At 31.6% G+C, this 15,160-nt stretch overlaps 1 protein-coding gene across 1 annotated transcript in view; it reads right to left on the bottom strand.

The window, feature by feature from the left end:
* The window catches only part of LOC143239090 (nephrin-like), a 159,484-nt gene that overhangs the window by 86,839 nt on the left and 57,485 nt on the right, over nt 1–15,160 (bottom strand). Inside the window, exon 2 of the mRNA XM_076479904.1 lies at nt 5,524–5,661. Within this exon, the coding sequence (XP_076336019.1) occupies nt 5,524–5,661 (138 nt within the window). The remainder of the gene's footprint in view (nt 1–5,523; nt 5,662–15,160) is intronic.

The following is a 15,160-nucleotide window of genomic DNA, read 5'->3' as shown; positions in this document are numbered from 1 at the left end:
GATGTTGAAACTGATCACGTTGGGAATGTGTGGCAGAGACGGTTTGCCTTCGTTGCGAATGTTGACTTTTTTCATTAAAAGATACAACTTAAATATATCACGAGCCAGACGTAGCTTAGCAGTTTGTATGCAGGACATGGATGAGAGGGTCAATTTGTTTAGCACAATACTGCACAAATTGCGTTTCATAAATCCCACTAATTGATTAGAGTAATCCAAAGTTAACGATGGGTAGTTTTGAAACAAACCAGACCAAAACGTTTCATTGAATTTCAGCTCTCTTTTGCATTTGAATAAAAAAAAGTACCTCATTCAACTCTGACTGGTCAGGTTTAATACCAAAAGTATTATTTGAATTTTACTTCATTTACAATATCAAACCTTTATCTGAGAGCTATATTTGTTATCAACAAACGACCACTTTACACTGTTATTTTAGAAAAAAAAATAAGGGAAGCATATGCGAATAGCCTTAAGTGAGAAAAAGTTTGTAGCAAATTATGTAATTATTTATACCATTATCTAGAGACTTCAACATACTGCTATGCCTGTTTAAAATAAGCGAAAGATCATGAAGACCAAAAAATTAATCATTAGTTTGAAAAAAAAAGAAATACAAGGAAACCTTTCATTTCTTATGTGATTGTCAAATACAAATAAATCTTTAATTTTGTGATGATTATAAAAATAGTTTACTATTGTGATGATTATGAAAGTAAATGGTTTACTAAAAGATAACTGTAGAGTATAAAGAATACATAAAATTACAATTGTTTTACTTTGTACCAGCTCACAATATTTCATGTTGAGAGTTTTGTCTCGATTTTTCAGTAATTATTTCCATAGGGTAATTACATTATGGATCATTTATTTTGTGGTTTTAAGTGCTTATGTAGTGAAGAGGCTTATGAATATATGATAAATATACCTGACTGTTTGATTTATTACTCTTACAGAAATATATGTATAATTATTATATACAGGGATAAATAGTAATTATAATATCCACACTTTGTATTATATTATTAACTTCAAAAACAATCTTACATTTATAAACAGAATATATTTTAAGTTTTGTGCAGCAATTCGAGATATACGATTTTGATTAAAGTACAAATTTTATTGGTATATAATATAACACACAAATACGACATATATTTACCAAAAACCGTAAAAATAGGGCAGTCTACCATCTAAGCATACAAGAAACAACATAACTGTGTTTTTGTATCCTTTATAAGTTAGTAAGTGTGGTGTTTTCAGAGATATTTCGTAACCGATTTTTCTTGACTTAATTACTTACCTTCAACTCTCAATAATTTGGTTAACGAGAAAAGTTTGGAAGAAAAAAAAAGATACTGAATTTTTATCTTTAACTAAATTATTAAACAAAATTATGGTAAATTTTTGCGAAAGTACATCAATGTTAACAAATCATTCGTAATTGTAATTTAAGTGATTAAAATTTAAACATAGCTATATTTTTAACAATACGTATTTTTGGAAACTACTGTCTCGCGGCAAGTTTATATTGGCTTACAATGCTAATATATTCCTCCCACTATAAAGCTTTTCATGTTTAATAATATGTCATGAAATCTATATGTAATGCATTAAAGCGCATTAGAAATAAAGATAATATATAATACTACGTTATAAACTACAAAACGTCATGCCACCACAGATTATCATTGTCTGAATAACTTATATATAGTTAAAAGTCTACCGATTTTTATAACATGTACTAACAGAAATGAGTTACTACTTAAAAATAGAGCGTCTAATTTACAGAAAATCTAGACAAAGCTGTATTAAAGTAATTCGTTTGAAGAAACGGATATTAAAATTCCGAAAATATTAAAGGTAAAAAGTCGTCTACAGACGTCATTCATTTTATTTGTTGTATAGTTTTGTGGTGCAGCAACGAAATGAATGTTAGCTTTTAGCTCCCGCATAGATCATACTGTCGGTGAATAATATTTTGTCGTAGCGTGTGTTATAAATTACTCGCAAATTGCGTATCTAACTCTGTAAATTATTGCTGGTCATTTCTTTCACCAACAAAATATAATACAACTGTTGTTGTAGGACATGCTGTAAAAAGTATATTACCTGTTACTCGACATGTCTTTTTTTTTATGAAATAGTTTAATTTGGAACCAGATACTAGAAAGGCTACAAAAAGGTATACGAGGGTTATCTGCGCTAGCCGTCATTAATTTAGCTGACTAGAGAGAAGGCGGCTAGTCATCACCACTCACCGCTAACTCTTGAACTACTCTTTTACCAGCGAAAAATAACGCCCAACACGCCCCCAGTGGCTCAGCGGTATGTCTGCGGACTTGCACGCTAAAATCCGGGTTTCGATACCCGTGGTGGGCAGAGCACAGATAGCCCATTGTGTAGCTTTGTGCTTAATTCTAAACAACAACAACAACGCCCAACACGGCGGAAAGAGCGAGCGTGTTTGATGTGATGGGGTTTCAAACCACTATACGACTATAGTGCCCTGACCATCTGGAAAATACAGATTATTAACTGTATTGTGGTAGCATAATTAAAATTCTGTACAGTCTCATAAGCCGGATTATTAATCACTACTTTTCTTGTTATACCGAAGAATTCATAATTTAATTGAATAGAGGGTATATAGATATTCAGCAACACAGTTTACAAGAGAAATAGGAAAAAAAAGATAAAAATTCCATTTCCTGGAGGTAATGTTTATCAATACACATAACTTATGTACCTGAAGAGTTTACAAGTAATACACAAGTAATAATACATTATTCGGCTATACATCAGTAGACCGAAGAAAGAGGAAGAACACCATTTACAGTATTCATTGTGAATGTGGATTCCGACACATTATATAAACAGAAAGGCCGACAGAAGTACGAATTCCGAAAGATAATAAACATACAAGAATCTGCAATAGCAATCTATCAGCAATAGCCCTTCTTGTCTGAAGACCGTATGATAAATGGTCAAATAAGATAATAATGAAATATCAAATACGCGCCATAGAACAAAAATAAAGGAGTGTGCGTTTGTTAAAAGCAACGCCACATCGCGCTATCTGCTGTGTCTACCGAGAGGAATAGAACCCCTGACTTTCGCAGTGTAAATCCAAAGACATATTGATGTCTCATCGTGGAACCTCATAAAATAAACCTTATAAATACAACACACTGATAAAACACTCAATCATATATTTTTAAAACTTTTCAAATAGTTAATGACATAAACATAGAACTATATTTTATTCGGTTATCTTGTCGCGCAACTTTCCCGTAAACGTTTGTGACATTTAGGATTCAAAAATTGTCAACTGTTTTAGAAAAAGTTACGATAGAATTACTTCCAATCTATGCGAAGAAAGAAAAGATTGAAACATAAGTTTAAGAATGGAAGTAAAAACCTTATATTAGTTCAAGTAAAAGTATATTCAACACGTTTGCTCGCGTGAATATTTTTGGTTTAAAATTCTCTCCACAATTTATTGATAATCAGCGGTAATTCTGTAACTTAGTTTATAAATATATTTTTTATTTTACTGTTTTATTACTATCGTATTATAATAAAAAAATTATTTATTTTGGTTTTTAGAAAATAAATTTAAAACAGGAAATGATAGTTTCGTTTCTTCTTTTGGAAAATATACTATCATTTTTGTCAAATGAAAAAAAATTTTTTTTTTGTTTTTATTAATTTCGCACAAAATGATGCAAAGCTGTATACGCTATCCGTTCGTAATTTAGTAGTGTTAGACTAGAGGGAAGATAGCTAGTCATTATCACCCACCGCCAACTCTGGGGTTACTCTTTTACCAACGAATAGTGGGATTGATCGTAACACTATAACACCTCCACGACTGAAAGGGCAAGCATGTTTGGTGCGACGGGTATTCGAATCTGCGACTCTCAGAATACGACTCGAACGCCTTAACCCATCTGGCCATGCCGGGCCAGTAATTTAACTCTTTTCTTAAACTTTATACTCTCTTTTGGCCTCATAAAATTAGAATAAAGACCAGTGAAAAATAAATGATTGTAATTTTATTAGCTAAACAAAGTGAATATCTTATCCATAAATATGGGTAATATAGAGTTGGTGTAATATGTATCAGTAAATAATCTATAAGATAGCTCTGCAATGTTTTACATGATAAACAAACATCCATTAACGTGTTCGTATTATCTAATTTAGCAAGTAATGATCAAATTTGGGTCTTAATGCAGAAGACAGAACATCTCAGTCGTGACCTCCCTATATCAGTGATAAAGAATACTTTGGAGAGGTAACAGTAAAGATCTTATTATCATCTGTTTACATGCCAAGTTCTACAAGATTACTTTTTTTATTTTCACAACTGTTAACCTTGAGAGTAGTATCAATGTTGATATTTTATAAAAAAGAAAACCTTATATTTAAATATCGTTCATTATTATTTTGCAAGTTCTGCACTTAGCTGAACAGTGTAAGCAAAGTTTCCAATGTACAGCTTATCCTCGTCCATAACCGAAAACGTAGTCTACTGAGTAATATAATTCCAAAGATTTTATTTCCTTTAGCATAATGCTACATAATAAATTATCTGTGCTTGGGAGAATCGAACCCCATTTTAGCGTTGTAGTACAGTAAATTTATGGCTTTCGTTTCTGTTCTTTAATGTATCTTATACTGTTTTATCTTACCATTATCTGAATTGCTCAAATGTATTTTTAACGTTGTACATTAAGAATAGGATCTGTTTGTTTTCTCGTTCAATAGAAAAGCGTAGTGTAGCAGCAGAATAACGATCGTTGGTTCACAATCAGTTCCAAAGAAGAAGTACAAACGTATGAAACCGCCTCTCCAGAACCAAAAGTGCAAAATGTAAACTGTCTAAAGAGATTTATGAATTTTCTACAGACTTTCAGTTATCTTAACAAATCTAACGTAACGTTTCAACCAATACTGATGACAAAATGCAAACATACAGGTGTCAAAGTCTATCTAAAACCATATCTTACAGTATATAAACAATGATTTTGCGTTTGGTCTTTCCTATCCAGTATTAGGATAGATATCACTGGATTCGATTCCCCTCGGTGGATATAGGAGATAGCCCAATGTGGATTTTCTGTAAGAAAACACAAAACGCAATCTTTGCTTACATGTCCAATGACATCTGTTAAGAAGTTCATAAGGTTCTCTCTTGATTAAAGTATTAAGAAAGAACAAAGGTCGACTATTATTTTGAATCGATCAAAATCCTCTGCGTACTTGTTAGTAAGGACAGCTGTTTACACATTGAAAAAAAAATTGAAATTACCTTTCAAAACAGACGTTTATCATTGCTAAAGCAGTTGTATTGATTGTGTGTTTTCACCAGTATCCAGGTATTTTTATTAAATCGTAGAAGATGAATTGATATTATAAAAATAACACTTTTATTACATTTTGCTTCAATAGAATATTTATAATAAAATGTAAAAATTGCTTGTTGCTTTGATAAATTTATTTACAAAATACACTTACCTAAAAGAAAACCATCCTTACTCCATTGCACTGCTCCTGCCAGATTTTTTATCCGACACTGAAGCATGGCAGTAAGACCTTCAATAACTTCTGTATCAGATGGCTTTACTAAAAAATACTGTTGCTTTGGTTCAACTTCTGAAAACAAAAAGGATTAGAGTGAATGAAGAATGAGTTACAATTTCTTTTGGTAAAAATGATAGAATATCGTGTATAGCATAGCATTACTGAAAAAACCAAAAACACAGTAAACGAAAGTTCAGAAGTCTGATATTAGAAAAGCTAGTTTTGACACATCCGTGGAATGCCTAATTTCATCATCAGTTTTTTTCCATCCGAGAAGAAAACGAAAGAATGAAGAAGACGCACGAATGTATTGAAACTAGTTTTTCTAACATAAGACTTCTGATAGTTTGTTTGTTTACTGTAGTTTTTATATGGTAAAATTTTTATCGTGTAGTTATTATGAATTATAACCTATGCACCTACAATGCAAGCTGAAATCAAATACGTTTATGCATACAATATTTAAAGAACCCGAATATAAGTCGCCAAGTTTTAATTGTCTGTTCATTTTTTCTCCTCGAAAAACATTAGTTATACAGTTTGTTGAAACAGAACTTTTCCTTAACTTGTTATTTCTTGTCTTTGTACTTACTAATCATTATTGTTATTATCATCTCAAGGTATCTTTTATGGTTACAGCTGTTCAAAATATTGCAGTTATATGAACGCAAACTAATTAATTTGCGATATTCAAAAAATTTTACATCTGAAAGCTTAGTATTTATGCAGCTTCCATAATAAACTAAACTCCATTGGCTGTTCTTCCAGTGGTATAGCGATATGTTTGCTCACCTAAAACACTAAAAACTTAGTTTCGATATCCGTGGTGGGCAGAGCATTGATAAACTTATTTTGTAGTTTTTTTGTTTAACATTAATCAAACTTGGCTATTTCGATATCATGCAAATTATTTCTTGGTACTTTCAAAAATGTTCTAAATGGTCACATTTGCTGAGATGTAAACTGTTTTTATATACACAGTAATTGTCTTTAAAATAATCTGACTTTTTTTACTGTGCACATAGCTTTCTTATTATATTACTTCTCGGAATATTATAAATTTTTCTCAATTTTTGATCAGATGACTTTTAGAAATATCACTAACTTGTAGTAACTTTTCATATTGTCTTATGGAAGTAAGTGTTAAACATACACATTTTTTCGATCACGTCATGTACAGTAGTAATAATTGACTCACAGAATTCTTTGATTACGCAAATTACACAAATAAACTTAACACTTTGATTATGCATGCCACAGGAATAACAATACAGATACACAGTGTACAATGACAAGACTATATAAGTGTGACTCTTTGCTTGCATAGCGCACAGTAATAACACTGAATAGTCCCAATTCTACTAATATTAGGTATTAACGAATGTGCAGTTTTAAGACATCTATTTGACAAACTTCGTCTGATGTGCTGACAGAAAAGTGTCTTACGTGGATGTAAGTATTATTTGAAAGAAAGTTTTGCATTTACTTGTTAGCCAATCTTTAAGCAGAGTTTGTGTGTTTTTTTCGCTTTACATTTTAATGAAATAAATACTCTTACATTTTCCTAAAATAAACCAAAAAAACATTGAATGGCTCAAAAATTTCCATAAATGAGACCTTTAGCAAATTCTTAAATATGTTAACGCAAAGAAATCCAAAATGAGTACTCATTCTGGATTTATCGTGTATTATGTTGTACAAATAGCCTTTGAAGCAAATGTTTGATAACCATTCTGCTGACTGTGGTTTAAATGTCTAATTGTGTCGTCGCTGATTAGCTCGGCATGACCAGGTAGTTAAGGCAGTCGACTCCATTTGAGAGTCGTGAGTTCGAATCGATATCAAACATGCTCGCTCTTTCAGCAGTAAATACGTTATGATGTGTCTATCAATCTCACTATTCATTAGTGAAATAATATCTCAAGGGTTGGCAATAGGTGGCGATGAGTAGTTTTCTTCCCTCTAGCCTTACATTTTTAAATTAGTGACGGCTAGCTTTGCACGAAATGAAAAAAAAACACAACAAAATGTCGGTGATCATTTTCAAAAATATTGTTTTTACTAACCAGTAAAAATTTGTGAGTGCTTGCATACGTATGTATATATATATAATATATTAATCAATATAAGTAAATTGTTTAATCTTTTTATTAATAAGAGAGTTTTTCAAAGTTTTTCATTTAATATTCAATATTGTATTCCTTTTAATAATCCACAAAATACCTTATTTCGTAATCAACAGAAAAACTGACTTTATAGTCAATAGAAAATAAGTAGTTTTCACGAGTTAAAGAAATTAAAACGAACAAAAAAGATAAAATTTAATATTCAAGCTAGGACTCGATTCATTGTGACTCTTAAATGGCATTCACTCTTAACTGACATAATATTTTTTCTTATCACTCACTAGACCGTTTGAGATATACATAGGCAAACAACTTTTATATGGTTTGAAGATATCAAATTTCCCTCTAGTCTTACACTGCTAAATTAGGGACGGCTAGGCAGATTCTCCTCGTGTAGCTTTGCGCGAAATTTAAAACAAACCAAACCATTTACGTAACAGTAAGCATGAATCTGAATACGTAGAAAAGGTAATTGGTACTTTGAATAAAATATTTACACTTAGACCAGTTATATAATTTTTTTGTAATATTTTTCAAAGCGTCTAATAGGTCACTGAATTAGTTCAAAATACTTTGAAGCTCAAGAGAAAGTTAAGATGAGTCCTTAAGTAATCAATTTGATCTAAGCATTTAAAGTTCAAAACTTATGCGTTTCTGAGGAATATATTTTGTTATTCTCTGCTTTCACCTGTAATAACTAATAAACATCTTTTGCATCCAAGACGAGATGATTCGAAGCACATGGAGTTTACGAATTTTATTTTATGCATCATTTTTGTTCTTTAGTTACGAATTCTAAAAGTTTCTGAGGCTATTCTACAAAAGCAACATAATTTTCCCCATTGTGATTTAAAGTTGATACATTAATCATCTATAAAACTATCAGAAATAAATAAATAATAGTATACTTATTCATATACACATCAAGAAACTACTCACAGAGCCATGAATAGTTAAAATGTAACATCTTAAGCAATTTGTGTTAAAGTAGTTCACAAGAAGCTGTAATGCATTGTAAACCATAAAATGCTTAAAATCTGCCTGCAAATTATAATATGTACTTCATAATCTATGTAGCCACTAATGCTGATGGAGCTTTACTGTAGATTGAAAATTGGTAATTTATAATCTGAATTTAGAAACTTTGAAATGTAAGTAAGAATTATCATGCTGCGTATAATGTTTTGAGTTTTGGCTGCAACATGAACGTTTGAATATCGTTATATTTAATTAAGCTGTCTAAATAGCATTTGGATTAACAGAATTTATGGAACTATAAAAATCCAAAATCAAAGGTGAAGGAATAGTGATTTTCATAGCTAGGATAAGATTGAATTGCGATACCGTTTGGCATAAGTGTTTGAACACTCTCACACCTTCAACTAAACTTCAAAATATACTTAACGTATCTGACTTGCTACTATTACTAGAGGTACAATACAGTCAAATACGGAGGTTTAAAGGACTTTAGAAGTTTAAAGCAATTTCCACTTGCTATGTAGTGGTGTATCGAGCAGATGTAAGATGTTGTCTCTTTCTAACGCCAATATACATGTTTTACAGCGATTTTCCAACTGTTTAACAGTTTAATCTCACTAAAGACGGACTTATGGCTAGAGGAATGTGTACGGTAGACCATTCAGAAGTATATTTAAATATCAAAATAGCAAAGGGAGCGTAACACAGGACGTTTTGGTTTCAAAGGCAGTTGTCCATAACATTGGCAAGATAACTTAATCATATCTTTGTGGTAATCTTCGTGCACAGATATGCAAACTGCTGGTCCACAACCTTTTCTGACCCCCTGCTTATATTGATCTCGTAAGGAAGTATGGCGTAGGAATGCACACGTAACTTGAAATGTATTTGAAATACTGCGACGAGAAACGGAATGATTTGTCACCACCGATCAAAGAGTGTTAAAACATTGCATAATGGTACAGGAAATACAAGGGAAGTTTATCGTAATGCATTACTGTCGCTGTAAGTTTCTAGAGGAACGAGATATGATAATTTTCAAAATGCAAAAAAATGAAAGTTAAAATTAAAAGTTTGTATTGCCACAGACAATATGATATGAAAATACTGTGTTGTAGGAAAGTATGGATAGATCTGTTTAAAAACATCAAGTTAAACCCTGCAAAGTAAGCAGTGCTCATGTTGTATTTCCTTCTTGGATATAACTGTGTAATCACTTCACTGCACAAAAACAGAAAAACAGGCTTATGTGGATTTGTTTTACTTAAGCATGGTCTTTGGAACGAATTTTCACGTACAAGATGGAGTTGTGAAAAGCCTAGCAAGATGTTTGGTCTAAATATCGCCCGTCTTGTCGCTCGTAGAAGCTAATTACTGTCTCTAGCAGTATTGAATATAACTCTGACCACCAAATTAAGTTCGACTGATTATATAGAAAGAACTTTTAGGGGAGGATTTAGTCTGGATTATGGTTATTATAACGTGATATTTTTCCTCTCAATTCTCCTTTCAAAACATCCAAATCTTTATGAAACGTTCTACAACAAATCTTAAGAACTCTATAATATTGACAACCATAAACATAAAATGTGACCTCGAAAGAATGAGCACAGTAGGTAATAAGTTCGAATATATCACTAGATCCATGCCTGAAAAATAATGTACATAAAGTGAACACGATTAATTTTTCATTTCATTATTAAACATAATAATTAAAAAGACAAGCCTAACGTTTGATGCTTCAGAGATCAACAATGTAAATATTAATGTTTCTATTCATTATATATACACGCAATGGAATGTAATAAGTTACAGAGTAAGTAAATTAAAGATAACGAAATATGTTAAATATACCGAAACAACTGTGATTTCTCTATCATTAATTCTTTACTTCCTAGAAATTTATCCACTATTCCTTATTTCTAATAATAAGAACAAATATATATAATATTTAGCTTTTTGCCAAGCATGGCCAGGCGGCTGAGGCAATCAACTCATAATCAGAGGGTCGCGAGTTCGAATCCCCGTCACAACAAACATGCTCGCCCTTTCAACCATAAGGGCGTTATAATGTGAAGGTCAATCCCACTATTCGTTGGTAAAAGAGTAGCTCAAGCGTTGGCTGTGGGTGTTGATGACTAACTGACTACTCTCTAGTCTTACACTGCTAAATTAGGGACTGCTAGCGTAGTTTTGCGTGGAATTCAAACAAACAATTTAGCTTTTTAACACAATCTTATAATGAAGGACAACAAAAATTATTTTGATAAGCCCTTAAAAATAATGTCTCCGTTAAATTAATGTGTTAGTTTATTCTTGTTATATAACCAAAAACTCAAAATCGTGATGACCATTTGGCCTTCCTTATCACAAGAAATGATAATAGAAACTTTTGTAATAGCTCCAAACGTGCTTCCTGATAACTTTAACAAAGTGTGGTCAAACTTTACAAGACTTGTTCTTTCTGAACAACAGAAAATATTGATAAATATTTAGCCAAAAACAGTTATACACACTTAATGATTAGTATTAATGTTTACTACAAAGTCTACTGCAGAGGTCAAAACAGAAAACTATAAAATTCATAAAGATTGTAATCAACGTTTAATAGATTTATGAAACAGAATAAGTAATCAACTGCCTCATTGGAACTACAAAGAATAAAGTCGTAAAATTCAGATAATGAGAGCAATAAAGTTCATTGATTAGTACCGTGAGATAAACATATAAATTATGTCGTCATTAAATTCATGTTAAAGACTACAAGAATCATTAGGTAAAGAATAAATGTTTATTTATTCTCATCCACTGTTATCATTCTTTGTTTATTTGAGTTTACATAATTTCTTTATTGATATTTCGCTGCTTAAGAGATTTATCTCTTTCTATGCTTAAACTGGAGGACCAACTTGTTTTTCCTTTAATAGAGAGTTGTAGTTCTTTATTTATATTTCATTTTCAAATAATGCATTATTTAAATATCACGAACAGATTTGTTCTAAATCTATGTTTTTCTAGCTTTAAAAATACATTATTATGAATGTATTTTTATTTGTCTGTACGTTAGCTCTCAGTACCAGGTTCTCTTCTAAAATTCCATTTTAAATGTCCTGTCCTATATTATTTGAATTAGATTTTTGTCATTTTAGTACATTGAACCATCAAGGAGTAATTCTAAAACCATAAAGCTTAAAACCAAACATTCAGCAGTGCTCGATTTTATAATTTTTTGTTTTGTTTAAAGTTAAGCACAATGTTACACAATGGGCGATCTGCGCTTTCTGGCGTTGTATGCCCACAGACACATCAATATGTCACTAGTGGTGGACTATGTTTTTTTAATTATAATTTAAAGAGAAAGGAAATGTTTTATATTGTTACCCTCATTCTTGAGCCGTGAAAATGGTAGAAATTAGTTTCCTAGAAAAATGCAGATTTTAACTTCCCCTTAAGGTGTTACAACAAAAAACTACAAATCTTATAATGCTAGAATTTCTGTAGCTCGATTTCTGTAGTGGAAATAATGCATATTACCTATACAACTTTGTGCTAAACCAAACATAAACAGTTGTAGCATATCTTCTGATATACACATAAGGATAAGCGATTTTATATGTGCAACATAACTCCAAAAATCCGCAATTCGGTACAACACCTAATAATGTTTTTGTTATGTTCGGATTATCGGGAATGATGATACGATGTATATATTTATCTGTGAACTGCGATTTTAAAATAGGGTTATCATTTAATGTCATTTTATACTCAAAAGCTAGCACAATGTGAAATAATATAAATATTTTGCATTCGCTTATATTAATTTTTCTCGTAGTTTTAAATGTTAGTAACTTTATCACATCATAACATCTTCTCAATAAATGGTTAAAAAGACTGTTTTGAAACTTGATAGTCACTTATCAAACACACAAAAAAGTTGATTATTCTACTTTCAAAATGCTCTGAACTGCAGCAACAAAAATATTTTAAAAAGATTTTAGTTCAAAATGGAAAATAATGAATTTTCTGAACTCGCGATAAAAAATAAATATATATATGTATATTCAGATATTTAAGATCTCCACTTTCATTCATAACCGTCAAACATGAATTCATAATTGTAAAGTATTTTTCCAGTTGAGAAACATTGCAAAGGATGTTGTCCAAAACGTTACATGAACTTCATGGTAAGAGTGATAATAATTTCAAAATCTAAACACATGATCAACCTAGGACCCGGTTCACCAAGTAGTTAAAGCACTCGACTCGTAAATTGAGGGTCGCAGGTTCGACACACCAAACATGCTCGCTCTTTCAGCCATGGGAGCGTTATTATCTGATGATCAATCCCACTATTCGTTGGAAAAAGAAGTGGCCCGAGATGGCCAGGTGGTTAAGGCATTTGACTCGTAATCCGCCCTTTCAGCCGTGGGGACGTTATAATATGACTGCCAATCCCACTATTCGTTGGTAAAAGAGTAGCCCAAGAGTTGGCGGTGAGTGGTGATGATTAGCTGCCTTCCCTCTAGTCTTACAGTGTAAAATTAGTGACGGTTAGCGCAGATATCTCTTGTGTTGCTTTGGGAAAATTTAAAGAAAACAAACAAACAATTAATCAACCTTATTCACCGAATATAACATCAGCTTACATCACAGTTAAGCATTACAAAATTTTTGTGTTAATTTTTTTTCAAAATTTATCAAATTTCTCTCTTACATACAGACACACACTTACGCACACATATATAAAAAGAAGTACACGCGTATACAGACACAACTGTGTGCTGTAAAAGGCAAATGTGTTTGTCACATTCTGTATCCTTGATATATAACATTTGCTGGTATTTGTGTTTGTAGTCCGTAGACAAAGAGTGGTTGTTGTAGCTAAAGCTTAATAAACTTACCATGCGTTGTAAGGTTAAGGGAGACATAAAATTTTTCTTATTTATATATATTTTTAGAAAGTTTATTTCAGGCTTCATATAGTAAAACAACTGAAATAGTCTTGTTAGACCAAGTATACCTTTACTGATTTACCTAATTTCATTTACTTTCATTTCTCTAATTTTCTAAGAGCGAAAAACTCTTTTGGGTATTATGAACCATGATACAGGTTCTTAATAGATTTTTCCTAGGAATTTCACAAAAATTATAATAGAGCACATAGACAAAAGCCATCTTAAAAGTCAGACTTGTTATTAAAACAGCACTCAAAACTGCTGTATCAAATATTGACAACAGCAAAATATTGTAAAATGAAAATCAAAATTCAACTATTTGTTTTTATATCATTATTATTGATATTATTATAATTGTTTCACAAGCCTACAGAAAAATAGCCATGAATATTTTCTTTCAAACCTAGGCAAACCTATTTAAAAGCTGTCCGGTGAAGGTCATAGGACTAAACCTACGTTAATTTCTGAAAGAAAGAAAAATAAAAGGAGATTTTATGAGTTTTTTTTATTCATGTTACTTAATACTAAGCACCAAAACCTACAGGAAAAAAGCTATATATACTCGCCAAAATGTGTACATAGCTCCTAAACAAACTCCTCTGAAAGTTGTAGGACTGTTTTTTAGTTGATTCTTGATAGTCGAAATTGCCATCTTTTAAAATGTTTTATGTTCATCTTCGCTATCAACAAGAGCTTCTCAAAACCACTCAAGTGGTTTTCGCAGAAATGTAGAAGTCACTTGTGTACAGTTATACTAGTCAGAAACATTTCGGTTCATTAGAGCAAAAATGTGTAAATATTGTCGCAAGTCTTAATTTAAGTGATTATTATATTAAAATCTACTACAGAAAAAATGGCTCAGGTTTTTTTTTTTTTTTTTTTAATTTTGCGCAAAGCTACTCGATGACTATCTGCTGTAGCCGTCCTTAATTTAGCAGTGTAAGACTAGAGGGAAGGTAGCTAGTCTTCACAACCCACCGCCAACTCTTGGGCTACTCTTTTATCAACGAATAGTGGGATTGACCGTCATGTTATAACAACTGAAAGGGTAAGCATCTTTAAATTGATGGGTATTCGAACTCGCAACCTTCAGATTACCAGTCCAACTCCTTAACTCCCCTGGACATACCGGCCCGCTAAAATGGCTACGAATATTTTACTTAAACTTGAATAATAGTAGAAATTATAATATGGTCATGTCACATGGTAGATTAGAAATTAATTGAAATGTCTTCGTTTCTTAACTATGAATAATTTCTCTAAATTTTTCACTCCGCCATTAAAAATATCCGGAAAGAAAATTCAATTATTCGAAATAGCTGTTCTTTATTTTTTCTCGGGTTTGTTGTCCTATTTTATCTCTAGTGATGACTCATTCCACTGATTTTTGTTTTTCCGTTCTTAAAAGTGTTTTTACACGAAACATCAGCCAGAGTACCAACTAGCTCAGTAAATGATTGTTAGGATTTAAAAAACCAGTGCAGGAGTAAACTCTTCATAAACATGAAACTT

The sequence above is a fragment of the Tachypleus tridentatus genome, chromosome 13, assembly GCF_004210375.1.
Source record: "Tachypleus tridentatus isolate NWPU-2018 chromosome 13, ASM421037v1, whole genome shotgun sequence".
NCBI lineage: Eukaryota > Metazoa > Arthropoda > Merostomata > Xiphosura > Limulidae > Tachypleus > Tachypleus tridentatus.
This window is presented reverse-complemented; position numbering and strand designations above follow the sequence as displayed.